Source organism: Sturnira hondurensis, unplaced genomic scaffold, assembly GCF_014824575.4.
Source record: "Sturnira hondurensis isolate 20B ecotype Veracruz unplaced genomic scaffold, ASM1482457v3 Scaffold0005220, whole genome shotgun sequence".
In the NCBI taxonomy this organism is placed as follows: Eukaryota; Metazoa; Chordata; class Mammalia; order Chiroptera; family Phyllostomidae; genus Sturnira; species Sturnira hondurensis.
In genome coordinates, this window is record NW_028077851.1 from 7739282 (window position 1) to 7761097 (window position 21816).

At 45.0% G+C, this 21816-nt stretch overlaps 2 protein-coding genes across 3 annotated transcripts in view; both read left to right on the top strand.

The window, feature by feature from the left end:
- Positions 1-7024: 7024 nt before the first annotated feature.
- TCEANC (transcription elongation factor A N-terminal and central domain containing) lies at positions 7025-14277 on the top strand. Its single transcript, XM_037046306.1, has 2 exons — positions 7025-7113; positions 13004-14277. Exon 2 carries the CDS (start codon positions 13012-13014, stop codon positions 14065-14067), a length of 1056 nt encoding a protein of 351 aa, XP_036902201.1. The 5' UTR covers positions 7025-7113; positions 13004-13011; the 3' UTR covers positions 14068-14277.
- The window catches only part of RAB9A (RAB9A, member RAS oncogene family), a 46222-nt gene continuing 31432 nt past the window's right edge, over positions 7027-21816 (top strand). For both annotated transcript variants that reach the window (XM_037046313.1, XM_037046310.1), the window contains exon 1: positions 7027-7113. The gene's annotated coding sequence lies outside the window, so the exon portion shown is untranslated. The remainder of the gene's footprint in view (positions 7114-21816) is intronic.

Consider the following 21816-nt stretch of genomic DNA (forward strand, 5'->3'; position numbering starts at 1 on the left):
GGAGTCTTTTAAAAATCTTTTTGTTCTCATTGGTTGTTTTTTGTTTCTGTATGTTCCAAAACATTGATTTGGTTCTCAGCTTTATCCAGTCTACTGTCGTTTCCCTGTAAATTGTTCTTTATTTCAATTAGTGTATCCTTTGTTTCTGAGTGGATCTTTCTTATGCTGCTGAGGTCCTCACTAGTTTCCTTGAGCATCCTTATAACCAGTGCTTTGAACTCTGCATCTGATAGATTGTTTATCTCCATTTCATTTAATTCTTTTTCTGGAGTTTTAATCTGCTCTTTCATTTGGGCCCTGTTTCTTTTTCTCCTCATTTTGGAAGCCTCTCTATGTTTGTTTTTAATGTATTAGGTAGAACTGCTTTGCCTCTGTGTCTTGGTAGTGTGGCCTAATGTAGTAGGTGTCCTATAGGGTCCAGTAGTACAGCCTCCTCTTCACCCAAGCTGGTGCACCCTTCGTGTGGGCTGAGTGCACCCTCCTCTTGCAGTTGAGCCTGATTTGCTATTGGTAGGGCAATGGATGGGATTTATCCAGGCCAGTCAGCTGCAAGGACTGGCCGTGACCACTGAGCACCACCCTCTGCCTTCTGTGGGGGATCAGCTGTGCAGGGGCAGGTTGGTGGAGCTCTTTCATGGTCTATAGCTGTCCACTGGGTGTATAGGCTCTGGGGTTTCCTGGGTGGTACAGGCCAAGGTCAACCCTCCACTTGTGTTTTATCTGGGGTCACCCTTCCTGAGTTATAAAGCAAACTGAGATGACTACTACTTGTGCTGGGCTTGGAGATTCCCAGGTGAAGCCAAGCTGTGAATCTAGGCTGGCTGCTGCTAGTACCGGGCCTAGGGCTCACTGAAGCCAGCTGTTGCTTGTTTGAGAGGGTTCAGGAAGTTGTGAAGTATGAGCCAAGACCAGCCAGTCATATAGAAAAGCAGCTTGGGTGGGCCCATAAGTTGGGTAGGGCAGATTTTCAGGGGATCTCCAAGGTAGGGCAAACAGTATTAGCCATGTTGATGGAGTCTCAGATATGGCACCAGCCTGCTAGCTCTGTGGCTCTGTTGGGGGAAGGTTCAGAAAAGGGACAATGGCCTCTCCTTGCCTTGTTGCCAGACACTTCAGTTCCTCCCTATATACCACTGGTACCTTTCACCTTGATACCTGAGTGCTGAAGCTCAGAGGGAGTGAGTCTGAGTAGGTGAGTCCACGTGTGGATTCTTTAAGAGGAACTGCTTGGCGCTCCAGTTTTTTCCCCACTGATTCAATCCCCACTGGTATTTGCAGCCAGAAGTTGTGGGACTTCTCTTCCTGGGACTGGAACCCTGGGCTGGGGGTGCCTAGTGTGGGGCTGGGACTCCTCACTCTAGAGATATCCCTCCCGAATTTTTGTCCGCCACAAGTGGATGTGGGACCAGCCTGTTCTGTGTCTGTGCCCTTCCTACCAGTCTGGACTGATGTGGTTTCTTTAATTCCATAGTCATGAGACTTCCATTCAGCTTGCTTTCTGATGGTTATGAGTGATGGTTGTTCTATATTTCAGTTGTAATTTTGATGTGGTTATGGGAAGAAACTAGCCATGTCTGCCTATGTCACCATCTTGGCCAGAAGTCTGTGCTTTTGCTATATTTTTCAAATTAAATGGAATTTTGAAGCCTCCCCAGTAGCCAAGCAGTATAAGTATTATTGCCTTGCCTCTGAATTTCTATCCTATGATCTGCACCAAGAAGTGATTTCAAAGCCAGACTTACTGGTCCTTCATTTCTCTGCTGATCCGTTGCCACAAATCTATGGTAGAATAACTCACATTCTAGAGAAATGACAAAATGGACTAATGGTGTTGGAAAGGAGAGTAAGAGGTATGAAAATGGCCTGAAGATTATTACTACAGGTACACAGGGTGTTAAATGGGACTCTTCCTGCCTTGGAGTTTTGCCCAAGACAACAACAGGGAACACGCTGTTAACTACCCACTGGTTCTAAAGAGACATTGCTAGACAATCTACACAGGACTAAGTGGAGAACCCAAACTACATCTGCCATTCACGACCCCTCTCCCCTCTTCAGCTTATGTAAAAGAGAAGGCAAGGGCAAAAAAGGCCTGTTAGAATTCTGCAAGCTTCCTGCCCTCTTCCAGGCAAGTGGAGGAAGTTTGAAAGAACCACTCAGAGGGATTGACAGATTCCCCTCTCATGAAAGGGCACAAGAGATGGTGCTTGACTCTCCCGAAAAACTCAACAGGCGAGAAACCCGCTGGGGCTGCCTAAGACCATCTATGGCAGTGAAGAGAGAGGCCGCAGAGGGAGCAGCCTCTGCTTCCAGGGATTAGTTGTGGGGGTGGGGTGGCTGGGGTTTTCCTATAGGCTAAGCACATACCAAGCAAATAGCTGGGCTTAGGTTGTTTTTGAAGGACCTTGCCCGAGGGGCCCGTCTGCAGATGTAGAGACAAACAGAAAAAGGTTGGATGAGTCATGCCGCCAAAAGCAGGAGCTAGTGGTCAACCGGTGTATCATCTCAAGCAGAGTATGGGTGAGAAAGGGCCCCCAGCTGGGGGATGGGCTCTGAAAAACCCCCAAAGTGAACCTATACAAAGGAGAAAAGAGGCAGCCTTCGGACATTAGAACAGAGTTCCAATACTAGGTAACAACATCATCAATCATATTAGTTTCCTGTGGTTGCCATTACTGGGTGGCTTAGAAGAATGGAAATTCATTGTCTCACAGTTCTGGAGCCAGCAGTCCAACTTCAAGGGGTTAGCAGGACCACTCTCCTTCCAAAAGCTCTAGGAGGAAACCCCCATTGCTTTCAGGTCTGGTGGCTCCAGGACTTCCTTTGCTTGTGGCTGCCTAACTCCAATGTCCATCTTTGTCTTCACTTGGCCTTCTCTTCTGTCCTCTGTGTTTCTTCCTTTTCTGTCTCTTATAGGGATACTTGTCATTGGATTTAGGGCCCACCTGGATTGGATAATCCAAGAGGATCTCATCTTGAGATCTTTAACTTAAATACATCTTCAAAGACCACCCCCCCCCCACTTTTTTGCCAAAATAAGGTCACATTCACAGGTTCCCAGGGTTAGGAAGTGTACATATCTTTTGGGAGGGGGGAGCCACCGTTCAACCTACAACACTAATCAAATAGGACTTTTTAAAAATCACTTCTTTCTCCTCCTGTCCTCACCCGGGAGAGATCAGAAAACAGTGGAATAATCAGAAAAGGGTACAATAAGGTGAATGAGGAAACTAACCCATATGTTTTTCCCTTTGTTATTTCACAGAGTCACAAAACAAAACTGAACTGAGGGAAGGTCAGAGCTTAGAATTAGAGGAATAATTGAACATTTTATGTTAGGTTAGAATGGACTTTTTAAAAAGATGTTATTTACTTTTTAACAAGAGGGGAAAAGAGAGGGAGAGAAACATCAATATGTGAGAGATATATCAATTGGTTGCCACCACAGACCCCAACTGGGGGACCTGGCCTGCAATCCAGGCATGTGCCTAACCGGAAATCCAATTGGTGACCTTTTGGTTCACAGGCCGGCACTCAATTCACTGAGCCACACCAGCCAGGGCAGAAAGGACTTTTTAACAGCCTAAATCATTTTGAAAAAAAAAAGATTTCTTTGTACCTGACAGTAATTGGAAAAGTTGGGTTTGCTCAGGCCTCAAGCTCCAGCCCTGGAGGAGCCATTGGGCGGGGGAGAGAGACCACAGACCTTGTTTGAAGGCAATAGTGAGGGTAAAAATTGTTTTTTTCTTACATGCCCCCTAGAAAGCCCAGGTTGTGCAATAAATTAGATTTATAGATATCTCACTTTGTTCTTGTAATATAAACAATCTTATAGCAATAAACTTTTGAAACTAGTCTATTGGGTTACATCCAGAATGGACCTACAGTATTTCAAAAGTTTTTATCACTGCCTTTTTTTTATTATTAATTACAGCTTCGGTCTTGGTCTTGTCTTCCCTTCTTCTAGGTAAGGTTTATTACACTGCTGATTCGTAAAATCACTCTGCTTCCTGACAGCATCCAATCCAGAGGAAAGCCCCGCTACTGTGAACCTCCTCCCAAGCTGCCTTACGGGAGGGGATCAGCAGAGAAGGTTGCCACATTCTCTAGTTCCACCATCACTTTGATTTTATTGGAAACTTGCAGGGAAAGATGTGTACAGGTGACTAGTGTGGGAAGCACATGGCTACTTAATGAATGTCTACCACTTTCACATCAACTGAAGTATGCCCAGGGTGCAATAAATCGTTGAGGAATTAATTACTGTGTTAAATAGATAACATTTTGTCCAAAGTTTTGTCAATATTTAACTGAACACTATCTTGACTGGAAGCAGAAAGGGTATGTTGTTGAGTAGCTCAACACTGCTGCTCAAAAACATTGGCTGCACAATTTTTTTCAATTCCAGTTCTGAAGTTCGACTCTGAGCCCCGGGCTGACAGCCTCCAGAGAGAGCTGCCGAAAAAAGGCTGCCCCACCGCCACTGATCGTTCTGCGCAGGCGCTGTTTCCCTAGCCCGCATGCGCTCAATGCGGCCTTGTTCTCTAAACTGCGGGCTCTGATCGGTTGAGCCTTTACGAACTGGCCCTGGGAACCGGGAGTTCTCTAGACTTGGAGGCCGCTGATGGCTCCCCTTCTAAGCCTGCTCTTCTCGGTGAGCCCTGCCCAGGTTCGGTTTGCCTGGATCTCTGCCCACCCCTGCTCGGGGAGGGTCTGTTTACTCCCTGGGCGGGCCTTCTGGGGCTGGGGGCGGGGGTGAAAGGAGGAGGGGGGAAGGGGGAGGGGCAAAGCGAGGACGGGGAGGGTCTTGGTGTACTCTGGGCTGGGTAGGCTCCAACATTCCTTTGTCTCCTCCTCTCCTCTAGATGAGGTCACCAGGGTGGCCAGGTTTCTCGGGGGTGGGACGGGGTGGGGGGGGGGTTACGGCGGTACTTGTGTGTTTGGTGCCAGGCTGTCCCCCTGGGATAGTTGGCAGCAGGCATTGCTTATCACTCCACCTCACCTTCTGGACCGAGAACCCTGGTGGGCCCTTGGGCTGATCCCTTCCCCTCACTGCACCTTTGCTAGGGATTAGAATAACATAAGAGGGCCCCAGTGCACGATTGAGTGACAATTCAGATACTTGAACGCCCTTACCAACATTTGGCACTTCTCTCTATACAGAGAAGGGGCTCCGTGTGTAGCTGAAGTGTATGTGGGTTATAGCTAGAAAGTTAAATTTTCTCTTTAGATCTTGGAGAGGTGTACAGGTCTACACATATCTAGGTTATGGCTGATTTGTTACCAGCTTTGGGGAAATTTTCTTTGCTTATTCTGTTCTTCTGGGTTTAGGCCAGAGATGTGCCAATGTGTGCACCTTGCCCATACTATAGTATTAGTTAATATTTACAAGCTTTCACATACATTCAGTCAACAGATATATAGGGCCTGCTCTTGCTGGTGCTATATAAACTCTGTTTTTGATATGTATTCAGAAGCTGGCACATCGGTGGTTATCTAAGCATTATCTGTATTTGCATATGCTCTAGAGCTATATTGTCCAGAATGGTAGCCACTAGCTACATAAGTATAGTACATAAATACTATAAGTATATATAGTATTTAGTATTTGAAAATGTGCCTAGTCCAAGCTGAGTTGTGAAGGAAGTATAAAACAGCAAACTGTTGAGAATTAGTATGCAAAAAGATCAAGTATCTCAATAATTTTTATGTCTATTACACGTTCAAATGGCAGTATTCTGGATACACTGGGTTAAATGAAATGTATGATTAATTTTACCTGCTTGTTTTTTAATATGGCTGCTAGACAATTTTAAGCTCTTTCAGCGGCGTGCATTATGTTTCTATTGGAGAGCATTGCTCTAAAAACAGACCAGCAAACTGTGGCCTGCAGCCCGATCTAGCCTCCTTGTCTTTGGCAGAAAGATTTCTTGGAGCAAAGCCCCTCCCATTCATTTCTATATCATCAGTGGCTGGTGTTCCTGCTGCAGGATCGGCAGAGTTGAGCAGTGCACACCGAGATCAGATGGCCTGCAAAGTAAAACACTGACTTTGGGGTCCTTTCAAGAGTTTGCCAACTCCCTGTTCTAGAATAATGCCTGGTGTGGCAGATACATGCTAAACCTTTTCACTGTAGGCCTGTGTAATTGTCAGTCAGGCTTACTGTGTGACAAGTGTCGTTCTAAGGACTTTGTAAGGACTATCTGGTTTAATTCTCACATTAATCCTAGGATGTTGGATTTCCCTCATTTTGTAGATGAGGAAAACGAGGTGCGGAATGGTCATGAAGGTTACCCAGTGTGGTCAACACACACCACTTCTGGGAACTGTACCTTTTCTTAGCCTCAAATGATTTGACTCCTAGAGCCCCTAGATACCTTACAGTAGACATGATGCTTTTTTTTTTTAACTAAAATTTTAGTTAGTGATTTTTTTACACTGGAATCGAGATGAGTTTGGTCTGTCGTGGAAGAAGCTGAGAGGGCCCTGAGCTTAGGTGCAGTGGGTACAAGCAAGATGATCTGTAGTGAAAAGAATGAAGCTCACAAGCACACAGGAGAGAGCATCCTGGTTGCTCTTCACCTCTTCACTCATTTAACAAAAAGTATTTGTTGAGCCCTGGCTGGTGTGGCTCAGTGGATTAAGCACTGGCCTGTGAACCAAAGGGTTGCTGGTTTGATTCCCAGTCAGGGCACATGCCTGGGTTGCAGGCCAGGTCCCGGGTGGGGGGTGTGCAAGAGGCAACCACACACTGATGCTTCTCTCCCTCTCTTCCTCCTTCCCTTCCCCTCCCTCTAAAAAATAATAAATAATAAATCTTTAAAGAATATTTGTTGAGTATTAGTGAGCACAGGCCAAATGTTTGCCAGGTGTGTATCAGTGAATGAAACAGGCGTCCTTCTTACGGTCTTGTGAGGGAAGATAGGCAATAAAAAAATTAATGTGATACGTGCCATGAAAAAGCAATGTGCAAATGCTTGATGTTTTTAACAGGTTTCCTCATCTGTAAGACAGAGATAAGCCTGTCTTGGTTCTTGTGAGGACTGAGGTGACATGAGTGTGTACGGCACGTGACTTGCTCCATAAATGTGCATTGTCTTCTGCTGTTAAGAGGTGAGTGAGGGAATAAATAAGGGAATTGGGTGCATACTGACACAACCTGGCAGCCACCACTTGTAATTTGTAGGGGAGGGTCTCAGAGTGGTTGTGCATGGCAGATGTTTTTACTATTTCCTGATTTATTGGGGGCTCATCTAGCAAAACCGCATCTGTCGGGCGGTTCTGTGTGTTCAGTCCAGGAGCAGGACAGGAGCTGTCTTTGGGCTGATGGCAGCATACCTGGGTCACTCCTGCTGCCGGAAGGGACTTGTGCCTGTGCAGTGGTGGCAGCTCTGGCTTAAATCAGAATCACCTGGCGAGCTGAAACAATACCCAGGTCTACCTTCAGACACTCTTAATTCAGTCTGATGTCATTCTCTCAAACGAGGGCCTGGTGTTGTTTGTTTTTGTTGTTTTTTTGCTGCTTAATTTCTCCAGGTGATTTGGATTTAGAGTGAGGATGGAGAACCACTCATGGTGAGAGATAAGCCAGGCTCAGGGAGCTACTGGAGCAAAGGCCCCGAGCTGTGAAGTGGGCAATGCCTGTAGGTAGTTCAGTCAGGGCACAAAGGAGGCCAGAAGGGGGTGTTTTATTAGCTGGCCAGGGACCTTGGCTCCATCCTGAGGGCAGAAGGGAAGCCTTGAAGGGCCGTAAGTGGGAAAATGAGGGACTATCTTGCTGGGATCTGTGCTAAAGAATGGGCTCTCTAACCAAGTGCAGGGAAGGCGGTGAGGAAGCAGCTGGAGCTGGCCAGAGGATGGCCAGCCCAGATCTGGTTTCAGTGTTCCTCCTTTCTGTGTCCCCTAGTGGATGATGTCTGTCCTTAAGGAATGTAATTGGCCCCTTTCTTATCTGTGTTCCTTCCTTCTACTGGTTGGCAGCTCCTTCAAGGCAGAGAGTATCTCTTTAGGCTCAGCATCTGTCATGCACTAGATACATAATAACTATTGAAGGAGCTAGGTAGAACTCCAGAGCAGCAGCTTTTGTCTTTTTATTGCAGTTCCCCAAACGTTGTATCCCAGTGCTTCTGTGCTATCCCTCCCTAGGGAATACGTTCTTTATATTCACAAAATTGTCCCATGGGGGAGGAGAAAGTTTCACAGGGTTTAAATGCTGTTAAAAAATATGGAGAACAATGGAAAACAGTGTGGTTGATCCTTTTGAACTTAAGACTAGTATGACTGTATGATCCAGCAGTCCTTCTGGGCACGTACCCCAAAGAATCGAAAGCAGGGCCTTGAAGAAGTATTTGTCCCCCTGTGCTCACAGCAGCGTTATTCACAACAGCCAAAAGGTGGAAGCCACCCAAGTGTCCGCCAACAGATGAATGGATGCGCAAAAAGTGGGCTCTTCATTCAGTGAAATATTATTCAGCCTCAAAAAGGAAGGAAATCCTGACACTTGCTACAACATGGGTGAAACCTGACGATATTTGTTTTTCTTTTTCTGTTTAATTCATCTGTATTTGTCACAACCTTTAAAAGCAGAATGTGGCTTGCATACTACATGTCCATTCGCAAAACTTTGAGCTGCTTTCGGAATGGCCTTACACCGTGCCTGGGTTGGCTCACAGTTTTGCTACTCCGAACAGTACTTACTTGTCTTTGGAAACAAGAGCCGTGGATCGTTACTTCCATCAAGCTGGTTTGGCTTGGCACACTGACTTCTAGAGGGGATGGAAGGTTTAAAACGTACCCCTTAGGGGATAAAAGTTGTTTACCTCAACACTTCAATAACAAAAGATTAAGGACCACAAAGTTAACAAACATGAGACTACACACACCTCATAACAAACATAACCCCATCCTGTTAGAGTAAGCCAGGTCGAGGCTGAAAAAACTAGTTCTGTTCAGGGCCTGAACTATCACAATATCATACACTCGGAAGGGGAAAGAAACCTCTTTCCTTAAGTAGTTACTGTCATGCCATACGGGTTTTTTAAGTGTTAACACAAATAAAGTTCTTGAAAGAGACTTGACAATATTATGCTAAGTGAGATAAGCCAAACATAAAAAGACAAATAAATGCTATATGATGCCCCTTGTGTGAAGTATCGAATGTAGTCAGATTCGTAGAGATAGACAGTGGGATGGTGGTTGTCCAGCGCCGCGGGCGGGGAGGGGTAGGGACTGGGGAGTTAGTGTTTAATGCGTACAAAGCTTGTTTTGACAGACGAAAAGAGTTCTGGAGGTGGGTTGCAGAGTGCTGAATGTACTTAATACTTCCGTACACTTCAAAAGGGGTAAGATGGTAAATTTTGTGGTATGTGTAGTTGGCCACAACGAAACACGGAAAATGAATAAATACGGAAAAAGGATAAATAAGGAACATATGGAGTGAAGAGCAAAGTGCTTACGTGTGAATGCATACCTTGCGTAGATTGCCATGAGTAAGGAACAAGTTTTGCCGGATGCCAGGTTGCTGCTCTCAGGGCACTGACGCCCTGAAGCTACAGTTAGGTTCCCCTTCAAAATTTCCTGGATACTCTGACCCCTTCGTTGAGAAATCCTAACCCAAGTTAAATATTGCCTAACCTCCTTGTGGGCACTCTAGACCTGTCTCTTATTAACCAGCTTGCTGACATCCAGCGAACTTCAATCCTGATTTTTTTTTTGGTGTGAATGCATATAGAATGAATATAGAATGGAGGCAGGATGAATGTCTCCTCTTTGTTAGAAAACCTTCCAGCAAGTGGGGGAGGGCCTGAGACCTCATCATTATGACATGCTTCCTTGACTTCCTCCGAACCCCGAGATCTCAGGTGGATAAGTTTGAAGCAAATATCCAGCAATTGAGGGTGTGTATTTTTTTTTATTTTTCTGTGCTATCTTGCCTGTTTTTTGTTTACTGAGCCTTTGATTTTTGAGAAGACCTCTTCTACTGTTTTTGGTCTTTAGAGGTGTGAGTCCCAAAAAGGAAAAACAGTGATCTTGAAACACTGCATCTTTTTTTTTTTTAAGATTTTATTTATTTATCTTTAGAGGGGAAGGGAAGGAGAGAGGGAGAGAAACATCAATGTGTGGTTGCCTTTCGCGTGTACCCTGCTGGGAGTTGGCCTGCAGGGAACTGGCCTGCAACCCAGGCATGTGCCCTGACTGAGAATCGAACCGTGATCGTCTGAGTCGCAGGCCCGCGCTCAGAAACACTGAATCTTAATAATTAGAAAAATAACCATTCACTTAAGATCCTGAATTGATGGCTCATTGGTCCAATTCAGTGACACTTAAATGACTAAAAAAATAAATTAAAAAATAAAAATAGATAAATAACACACTGCCCAGGTTGGCTACATTCCAGTTTCCTCTGGTGGTAAAAAATATAAGACTCAGCCCTACCTGGGTGTGGCTAAGTGGATTGTACACTGGACTGTGAACCAAAAGGTTGCCAGTTCGATTCCCAGTCAGGGCACATGCCTGCGTTGTAGGCCAGGTCCACAGGTGGGGGCGTGCGAGAGGCAGCCACACATTGACGTTTCTCTCCCTCTCTTTCTCCCTCCTTTCCCCGCTCTCTAAAAATAAATAAATAAATAAATAAATAAAATCTTTCAAAAATGCAAGACTCAGAATCTCTCAGAATCTTGGTCATTGTTGAGCTGACCTACAGGGAAACACCAGGAGGAACCTCATAGCTGTGGCCAAGGGTACTTAATTCTTATATTTGGTGGTAAAGTTTGAGGGGGGAGAGTCAGCTGTTTCGGTGCCATCGATAGGCTTCCGAGGTCATTGTGAAGGCTAATCCGAACGCAGAGCCCCAGGTGATGGAGCACCTGTCCCGTGTTCTGGTTCCCGAGGGAGGGTCAGTTGATCCATTTACACCGCCATTTTTCAACAGGCACATATCTTAAATGTCTGTAGACTTTGTCATGAAGTTATATCAGACTGATAACTTTTCTGATTATGAAAATAATAGCGTACTCGCCATAGAAAATACAGAAAAGAGTAAGAGAACAACAAAAAAAATCACCTTAATCTAACCATTCAGAAAATGCCAGTCTAAAATTTCATGTGCCAATTTTCGGCCTTTCACATGGGATTTTTAAGTAAAATTTGCTTCAGACTCTATATGTTGTTTGTACATATCTGTTTTACTCAGATATCATTTATATGCCGTATGATCGCCCTATTTAAAGTGTGCACGTTAGTGTACAAGACGAGAGTTCTGGAGGTTGGTTGCACGACACTGAATGTACTTAACGTTACCACACTTAAGGGACACTGAATGTACTTAACATTACCGAACTATATACTTGAGAAAGGGCTAAGATGGTGAATTTGAATGCTTTGTGTGGGTTTTTGTATATTCACAGTTGCACAGCTCGTCACAACTCGTCACTCCAGTCAGCTCTGGAGAAAGTTTTCACCTCACCCAGGAAAAGCTCTGCACCCATTAGGGGCCACTCCCTTCCCATTTGACCCACTCATCCCCCCCGCCCAGCCGTAGCCAACCACTAATTTACTTTGTGTCTCTATGGATTTGCCTGTTCTGGACATTTCATAAAACGAAATCATACCCTGTGTGGTCCTCTGTGCCTTTGGCTTAGCATAGTGTTTTGGAGGCTCATCCATGTTGTAGTATGTATCAGAATTTCATGTGTTTTTATTGCCAAATGACATTTCATTGTACAGATATACTACATTTTGTGTATTCATCAATGGTGTATTCACCATTGATAGACATTTGGGTGGTTTCTGCTTTTTGTCTGGTATGAGTAATGCTTACCTATACAGCCCCTGCATCTCTCATTTCCTGAAAGTAAGTTTATAGTAGTGGATTTGCTAACCAAAAGGACATTACACTTCCCAGCACTTGGCAGATGGTTTCTAGGAAGACTGCATTCACTGGGATCACCTCCATGTTGTTAGCCTGGGGATCTTTGGCGCTGGGTATTTCATATCAAGTACTGTAAAACGGGAGTCCATGAACTTTTTAAAAGCCAGGGTCCCTGCCATCTGCTCATGTTCACGTGTAGACCAGATGAGCGGATACAGATCCCCGGGCATCATGTAGGCAGGGTTCTGCACATTAAGTAAGTTCGTGGAGAGAAAGATAGACTGGTTAGGTAAAGTAAACATTTGCCTGCCCAGGATGAGATGCACACAGATGTAGTCATGGAGCAACTTTTTACACCTAAAAGTTCAAAAAAGAAAAGAAAAAAGTTGACAGCGCTGAACCCTGGCCTAGGGACCAGTTAGTCCAAAGTCAGAAGTCCTCCAGATTGATTAGTCTGAACCTTCACCCTGTTGTTCAGAAGACTCAGATGTAAGCACAGTGGGGCCTGTTGAATGCTTTGGGGCTCATCAGACCTGGCTCCAACTGCCTCCCAACCTGTGCTAGCTCATAACTTCTTTAGATTCCGTGGGACATCTAAACAGCATCCCCTTGTGCCCTGTTTCTCACTCTTTCATATTCATGAAAGTCTCATGGAAAGATTATAAAATCAGTCAGTAGTTCTGGTATACAGCTGAGTATGGGGGGGGGGAAGTAGTCCAGTCTTGCTCAGCCGTACCCCGCAGATGTTGACAACTGGCATGATTTCATCCCCAGCGTGACCACTAAATTTGATGCATGCAAGAGAACTGACCAATCTTGATCCAGGAAGCTCATTGATTGTGAAATTGGAGGTGGCAAAAGTTATGGCAGGTCTTCCAGCAAGCCTCCTTTAAGAAGCAGTTAATGCAGAAGCTGTTTGCAGTGTCATTTGTAAAAAAAAATGACTGAGAATCAAACTTTGGAAACTAAACCATGCCACTTTGTAGATCCCACTTTCTAACGCGTCACACCCATGTTTATTATGTAACTCCTTTAGAAAGCACTGAGTAGCAGAAAGTGCTCTGCTCCTATCAGGAAGCTGTGACTGGCAAACGCAAGCCTAAGAAAATGGAAAACTCTGTTTTTTCTTTGCAGCTGTGAAAATGTCTGACAAGACCCAGATAGCTGCCAGGGCTTCCCTCATTGAGCAGCTGATGTCTGAAAGGAACTTTGAGGATCTTGGCAAGCACCTGACTGGGCTAGAAGCTCTACATGTGACTAGGGAACATCTCCAGCAGACAGATGTGGTCAGGGTTGTGTACAGAGTCCTCAAAACCTGCCCCACGGTGGCTTTGAAAAAGAAAGCCAAGTGTTTGCTCTCAGAATGGAAAGCTCTTTATAAGGATCCTCATTTCAAACCAGGGGACCCCAAATTCTGCCCTGTAGGGGGAAATAACAGAAACTCAGGACTTTCTTGTGACTCAAGTCAAGATGAGACATTGGGTGGTTCCAGTTCTGATTCCCTGCTATTGTCCCAAGATGTTAGGGCAAAAGCCACTGAAATGATTGCGCCTGAAAACAGCCCTAGTCGAATGGAACCTAAGGAAGAGTGTTTCCAGGGCGGTGGCCCGAAACCCACTGACAAGAGAGCAAGTGAGTTGCTGGATCCTGTCGTGGCCGTGAGAACTAAGTGCACAGAGCTTCTTTATGGAGCTCTGACCAGTTCTTCCACAGACCAGCCTGAAGCTGAATTGTGGCAAAACTTTGCAAGGGAAATAGAGGAGCACATTTTTACCCTTTATTCGAAGAATCTCAAAAAATATAAAACTTGTATCAGAAGCAAAGTCGCCAATCTGAAGAACCCCCAGAATTCTCACTTACAACAAAACTTGCTCTCTGGGACCGTGTCGCCAAGAGAATTTGCTGAAATGACCCCAATGCAAATGGCAAGCAAGGAACTGAAACAGTTGAGAGCCTCCTATACGGAATCTGGCATACAGGAGCATTGCCTTCCACAAGGGGCCGAGGGCACACAGACGCAGAAAATAAAATGCAGACGCTGTGAGAAGTTCAATTGCAGAGTCACTGTAATTGCCAGAGGCACACTTTTCCTTCCAAGCTGGGTGCGAAAATCAAACCCAGATGAAGACATGATGACCTATGTGATCTGTAATGAGTGTGGGGAGCAGTGGTACCACAGCAGCTGGGTGTGCTTGTAATTGTAAAGAAATGTTCTCCACCACAGGTGACAGGAGTGATACCTTTTATTTGTGTCACCCTTGTATGCTTGTTTTTAAAATCTTACGCACACTGTTCTTAAAACAACCCTAAGAAGAAGGGAAGAGCTCCGGCTGGTGTGGCTCAGTGGATTGAACACCAGACCACGAACCAAACGGTCGCCGGTTTGATTCCCAGTCAGGGCACATGCCTGGGTCGCAGGCCAGGTTCCCAGTGTGGGGCGCTCAAGAGGCAACCAGACATTGATGTTTCTCTCTCCCTCTCTTTCTCCCTCCTTCCCCTCTCTCTAAAAATAAATAAATGAAAAGCTTAAAAAAAAAGAAAAGGAAGTCGTTTGCTGAAGTTCACACCACTGCCACAAAGTTGATGGTTTGGATGGAGAGTGGATGACTGCATTGTGCTTTGTGGCCTCCTAGTACTTTGCTATCCTCAGAGTGGCTGAGAGGAGTTCAGCGTAACCTTGGAGTCTGTTAGAAATGCAGGCTCTCAGGCCCCAAGCTATTGAATCCGAATCTGCATTGTGGGAGGATCCCCGCGCAATCTGGCCCAGTAGTTTGAGAAGTGCTGCCGTCTAGGCTGCATATTAGAATCATCTGGGGAGGTTTTAAACCCCACCGAGGCAGAGGGCCCACCCTTGCACAGTGACATCTGAATCTATGGGCTGCACCCCAGGGTGTCAACATTTCTATTTTATTTCCTCAACGTATTTTCAGATGCCCCCAGAGTTGAGCACTGCTCGCCTCGAGGCTCTCACGTGGTTCTTGTCACACAGCTCCGAGAAAAGACTGTTATGTAAACTTTACAGATGATGAAACAGACCCCCCCCCCAGGTGCAGTGACTTGCCCTGACTGCACAGCCATAGAGAGCCTGACTCTGACTGCTCCCAGATTCTCTTCCTCTGAACTCATTGGCAGAGACTGCCCCCAAGTTGACCCCTGAGCAATGTGTTCCTGGAGACAGGGAACTTAATGAATAGTGCCTTTAGGCTCTAACACTGAATAACCAGAGCTTCGTCATTTCCCCCTCTTTTCTCATTTTCAAGGTCTCCCTTAAGCTACAAAAGTTAGCCTATAACTAATCCTACAGTATTTTGTTTTGAGTCCTTAAGATGAGTGGAAGGAGTCATGTATTTTTTTTTTCTTTGCAAAGTTCTCCAAGGCATATCAACTCTTCAACTGTGACATTTTGTTTTTGATGTTAGGGAGTCTTCGTGTTCTCAAGGGCATGAATGGTAGGGCTGTGCGGGGCAGGGGGGTGGGGGAGACAAAGGCCCTCCTAGGCTCTGTAGCTGGGAGGTGGCAAATCAGACCGACAGAAGACAGGTTAGCAAGAGAAAACCAGTTTATTATACACATAGGACAAACTCAGTGATGGATAATGCAAAGGTGTCATCAGAAGTTGGTGTCTTAACAAAAACAGCCCTGGCTGGTGCAGCTCGGTGGGTTGGGCACGGACCTGTGAAGCAAAGGGGTCACCAGTTCGATTCCCAGTCAGGGCACATGCCCGGGTTGCAGGCCAGGTCCCTAGTAGGGGGTGCGAGAGAGGCAGGATGACCACACATTGATGTTTCTCTTCCTCTCTTTCTCCTTCCCTTCCCCTCTCTCTAAAAATAAATAAATAAAATCTTTAAAAAAAAACCCCAAAGAACAGTAAATTTGTAGAGAAGTAGTAACAAGACAAAGCAAAGGGGCTTTAAGGCTTCTAGGGGCAGCAAGCTGGGAAAGTAGATACATGAGGGACCTAGTGGAAGATGGTAAGTTATTTAGTCAGGTTTGTTCGTGTAGACTCTTTGCAGCGCCTTCTCCTCTCTGGCGAAAAGGTTGCTTCCCCCTTCTTGGGACAGCATTCGTGAGGGGGATTTATGTTCTGCTTTCGGGAAGGACAGGGAACTCATCCTATACCTGCTTATTCTCATGTGCTTTCAGCTCAGAATGATCCTTATCTTGCAGTGGCATCCTCTGAACCCCTCGGGGCCTGAAGTTCCAGTTCTGCTTATGTAAAGACAGGGGTTAAACTGTCAGGAAGTTCATGCTTCAGCCTTTGACTCTGCCAACATTCCTCTAATAAATGAATTGAATAGGAAATGACATCTTTGAGGCCTTACAGTGTTTAACCAATCAGTATCATTCTTTCAACACAACAATCCTTCTATGGGATTACAGCTCATTTTTTCTCTCTTAAAAATTCATGGAATGTTAATTGCAGTAGCTTTAACAAGTTTACATCTGAGTTATCTACAGACCTATACAACCTACGCATTTTCATGACTTCTCCTAACTTTTTTTAAAAAAGATTTTATTTATTTATCTCCAGAGGGGAAGGGAAGGAGAGAGGGAGAGAAATATCAATGTATGGTTGCCTCTCGTCCGTCCTCTTCTGGGAACTGGCCTGCAACCCAGGCATGTGCCCTGACTGGGAATTGAACTGCGATCCTTTGGTTTGCAGGCCCGTGCTCAATCCACTGAGCTACACCAGCCAGGGTCTCCTAACTTTTTTAACATGCTGTGCCTGAACTCTGAAAGCCTACGAGCATGCACAGTTTACCTACCTCATTGACAGAATCCTCCAAAGGTGCTTGAAATCTAAAATATCTTCATGCGTTCAAATGGTTTTGAAGAGATCATCAGCCTGAGGCCATCAAGTGTGAATTCTATTTAGATCTCTTTTCTCCCTGTTACTTCCTAGGGCTGCTTATTCAGGTGTGCTATGTTAGTCTTTTGAAGAGAAACTTGCAAAGTCACCTAAAACTTCAAGTTTCATGAAGTGTGGTTTCACGTGACTTGGAATGATCTAAAAAAGTATTCAGTGGGTACAAAAGAGCACAGTATGTTAAAACCAAGTGTGATTAGTTCATGTCAGTGTTTGCTTTGAATTAGGGTGGGTTTTTTTTGGTGAGCGTGTTTGACATTTGGGGTTTTGGGGGTGGGTAGTTTTTATTTATACTGGAATTTTACAAACTAAATTTTAAACAAAAGCACCTGAAATGGAAATTCCTTTATACTCCAAGATGTAAAAATCTCAGTGGTCTTCCTCATTTCTGTATTAACTTTGTTAGTGACTTTTCCAACTAGAGTTAGGAAAATTGTGGTCTGGGTTCTGTTTTCTTTTTTAACCAATGAGATAGCATTACATTTTCTAGGCATAGATGATTATTCTTTCACATCCTATTTCTTATTCCCTAAGAATAAAGGGTGTTTTTTTTTTTTTTAAAAAAAAGAATAATCGCCCTGGCTGGTGTAGCTCAGTGGATTGAGCATGGGCCTGCGAACCAGATGATCGGGGTTCTATTCCCAGTCAGCGCACATGCCTGGGTTGCAGGCCAGTTTCTGGCAGGGGCTAGTTCCCTGCAGGGGATGCACGAGAAGCAACCATACATTGATGTTTCCTTCCTCTCTCCTTCCTTTCCCCTCTGAAGATAAATAAATAATAAAAAATATTTTTTTTAAAAAAAGAATAATCACTTGTGGGTAAGGATCCTTCATTTGATTTAAAATCACTTTTACGGGAACAGGCCCCGAGACTGAGGCTATCTGTCACAAACAGAGGCCTACTGGGGCTGAGGCAGAGTTACAAGGGAAAGGAGGTGAAGTCAAAGAGCCACTGGGTTCATGAAAGCCTTGGCAGTCCCGATAAGGACTTAGGAGTTTTCCCAAGCCTGCTGGGAAGCCATGGAAGCTAGGGAATCGGTAGTGATAAGATTTGAATGACCTTTAAGGAGGGTGCTATGTTAAGTTCAATGGGGAGGGAAGCAAGGACAGGGAAGCAGGGACACCAGTCCCGTGGCCATAGCAATGACCCAAATTTCATGGCCCTGGGTTCAAACATGAGTGCGCAAAGACAGCTCTCCGTCTATCCTTATAGTGGAGAAAGTCCTTGATGATGGGTTTCAGGGCACGCTACCCCAAAACATGGCACCTTGGCGTATAGGATATTTTAAGCCAAAGGAATTGAGAAATGGTGGGTGCAGGAAGGACTCTGATCTCCCCCTTTTTTCCTGAAGCAGGTCATAGGGTCTTTGAAGTGAGAGGTGCCCCACCCCCACGGCTAAGGGAAAGACCATTCTTGTGTCTACCGATCAAGCGAGGCTGAGAGGAATCTGAGCAAACGGGTCCCACCAGGTTTCCCCCAGTTTACTACCCTTGGCTCATATCCTTTGTCCTATCACAGTTTCCCATGGTTTTCCACCCTCTATGAAACCCAATATAAAACCACTTGGGTTTAACCGTTTCTTTGGATACTTCCTCATGAAGGCTCCTATGTCATGTAAAACTTACATTAAATAAGTACATGTGCTTTCTTCTTGTTAATTGTTCTTATGTTACAGAGCCTCAGCCAAGAATATAGATGTGGGTAGAAGAAAAGCGATTTTTTTCCCTCTCTACATTGGCAATATTGTACATGGGTGTTTCATAAAATACTACCAACCACTAATTCCCTACCTGTGGCCCATAATGAAAAGTAAACAGCACAGAAACACTGCACAATGTGAGTATAGCCTGGACCCTGGTTGCCATGGCTACGGGAAATCGCTCTGCGTGGGGCACAAACATCAGTTGTTACACCTGAATGCAGAAAGGCCCTCTTCATGGGCTTGCCCGCACCACTCTCCTTTTGTCCGTGTCATTCCTTTTAGATCAAAAGTTGGTACAATCGCAGCTCTGTCTCCTTCCCAGCCTTTCCCGTGATCAGAGGCTCCTTTCATTCGCTATTTCCATTTCCAAGGACCAGTCAGGAAGCCTGCGGCTGGCAGGGCTCCATTGCCTTTCCCCGGGCCAGGCCTTCATCTTTTGGGTCAGATTGCTTTGTTATTTATAACTTGCCAGTAAATGCAAAGTGATTGACTCAAATACTTTTCTGTCTCCGACGTATTTACTGTAAGGACATAGAATACACAAGGCACCTTTCTGGCTTTCATAAGAGACCAGAATTTGAAGGCAAAACCCATAACGACTTCATATAATCTCATTTGCAATATTGGGTTTGCAATCTCATTTACAACTGGGTTTCCAGAGGTGTCACTGTGTGTTATCAGAAAGGCTTGCGTGGTAATGATTGCACAGTGCTTTACACTTTGCCATGTGCTGGGGGCAAAGACATCACCAAGACACCATCCCTGGGACCCACACAAGCGGGGGAAGTGCCAATGCCAAGAGCCAGCAGTCATTTTACATTTCAAGAGGCCGAAGAGGTGGGGGTGCAGGGTCCTGGAGGCATCAGGGAGGGCTTCACAGAGGCTGTGACCCTTCAGGCAAATCTTAAAGTTAGCCTGGCGGAGGAAGGGCAAAGGACGTTCCATCACCACATTTGCTGGATTCCTGGCCCTTTATATGCAGCATCTCATTGAATCTCTACAACCACCTTGCCAGCATCTTTGAGGTGAGAAAAGTGACGCTGAGATTGTTACCTGCCCAAGGGTACACAGACAAAGCCAGGATATCTCATAAAACATGTGGGGTTTTCTTATCAGTTTGCTTCCAGAAAAGGCCAGGCTTCCTGTTAATTCCGCACGAGGTTAAACCATTTCTTAAAAATTATGGTTTGGTTTTTTCAGTGACAGCAGCCTGTGGTTTGTATACTTCACCTTGGCATTGTGTATTCCTGCCTCTGATGGAGAGATCAGTCCAAAATGCCTGGCATGTGTCGCCAGCTTTCTTGACATAAGAGAACCTCCCCGAACCTTCTTGTGGCACCTACATGGTTTTATCTGATTTCCTGAAAAGGACATGATTTCTTAAACACTTACATTTTAAAATATAAAAACATGTAGCTTCGGAAGGGGCATTTATATGTTTATATTTTTATGAATTTGAAGACTATAGGTTTATAAATACAGTTTCAAATGCCATTTCCTATAAAATATAGTGACCTCAGCCCTGGCTGGTGTAGCTCAGTGGATTGAGTGCGGGCCTGTGAACCAGACGATTGCAGTTCGATTCCCAATCAGGGCACATGCCTGGGTTGCAGGCCAGTTCCCAGCAGGGGACCCATGAGAGGCAACCATACACTGATATTTCTCTCCCTCTCTCTTTCCCTTCCCCTCTAAAGATAAATAAATAAAATATTTAAAAAATATAGTGACCTTTATATCTTTGTTCTCTATCTGTACGGCCTAGAAAAATATGTAACACAGGTCACAATCATGACAAAATAGCCAGGCTGTTGTTCATCCTTTGTTAAATTATTGCAAGTGTCCTACAGGACAGTAAAAAGATAAGAATTAAAGTTGATTCGTTGAACACATTCTTGCCTTCTTTTGAAATATAAACAAGGTACAAATAGGAGTGGGTTCCAAGTAGCCATTAATCTTTTTCTGATGATGAACCACACTGTTAAAAACTGTACAACAGCCATGGAAAATTTACCGATCTAATGAATAAGCAAATTAAAATATTGGTCATTCAAAATTTTCTTCTTATTTGTATTAAAGATTTTATTTATGTACTTTTAGAGAGGTGAAGGGAGGGAGAAACAGAGGGATAGAAACATCAATGTGTGGTTGCCTTTTGTGCATCCCCTGTTGGGAGTTGGCCTGCAGGGAACCAGCCTGCAACCCAGGCATGTGCCCTGACTGGGAATCGAACCCGTGACCCTTTTGTTCACAGCCTGCCACTCAATCCACTGAGCCACACCGGCCAGGCTCTTACTACTTTTGAAATATGTACTCAGTTTCAAAATGTCTATAAACACAGAGAGAGGTCCCTTCAGCTACTTTTGTTTATTTTTATTTTTTCAATTACAGTTTACATTCAATATTATTTTATATTAGTTTCAGGTGTACAGCATAGTGGTTAGACAGTCATATACTTTACAAAGCGTTCCCCTGATATTTCCAGTATTCACCTAGCAGCATATGTAGTTATTAATTATAATGTTAGTATTTTTGCAGGGTCTACAAATAATTTTATTGAAACTGAAGAAATAGCACAACAGCCTTGCTAGATCAGGGGACACACTCCCTACACAATTTCCCATAGTCTTGAAGTGCAACGCTTGCGCAGTAAGGATTTTTTTTTAAGTCATTTCTGTGTAAGAATCAGACTCTGCCCCAACAACATCATGGCCTAGACTGTTTACAAACTGCCACATTTTAAGTGTTTCTTTTACAGTTCTCTCCTTTTCCCTACCCAGCAGTTCCAGTACTTGAGGAATTGGCATACTGTAGGGGAAGGGGTGGTGGGCTCTTCAGAGTTATTGGCACCAACCCCGGGAATGCTGTCCCTCACTGCAGGTTGGTGGATGGTATCCTTCCAGTGTGGGGGTGAATAGGCACAGGCATCTAAGTCCTTCTTGATCCTATCCTGTGCCCTCTGAACTGCGGGGAGGGGGAAAGGATGACATCACAGGACAACAACTAGTGGCAGTGAGGAGGGATCAGCCCAGTCAGGAGTAAAGGGAGAACCCTCCCTCACCACTCCCTATTCCTATTAACAGCAAACTGTCCGTCCATCAGGGCGTGGGAACAGGGGCGGGTAGGTAGGAAGAACCAGGCTTGCATTGCCCCCAGCCTCTGTCCACCAGAGGAGGAATTCAGGTAGCAAATGGCTGAAATGCTCCAATGAAGGGGTAAAGGAAGAAGTTCCCACTTGTGTAGTGAGGGCTGGAAGAAGGCAGACCTTACTTGTAAAGTGCTGTAGGCCCTAGTGGGGCTGGGCCCTGGGCAAGCTGGGAAGAAAGCAGGCCAGTCAGGATGCACAGGAACCAACGTTCCTGATCAGCGTATGTCCTGCCA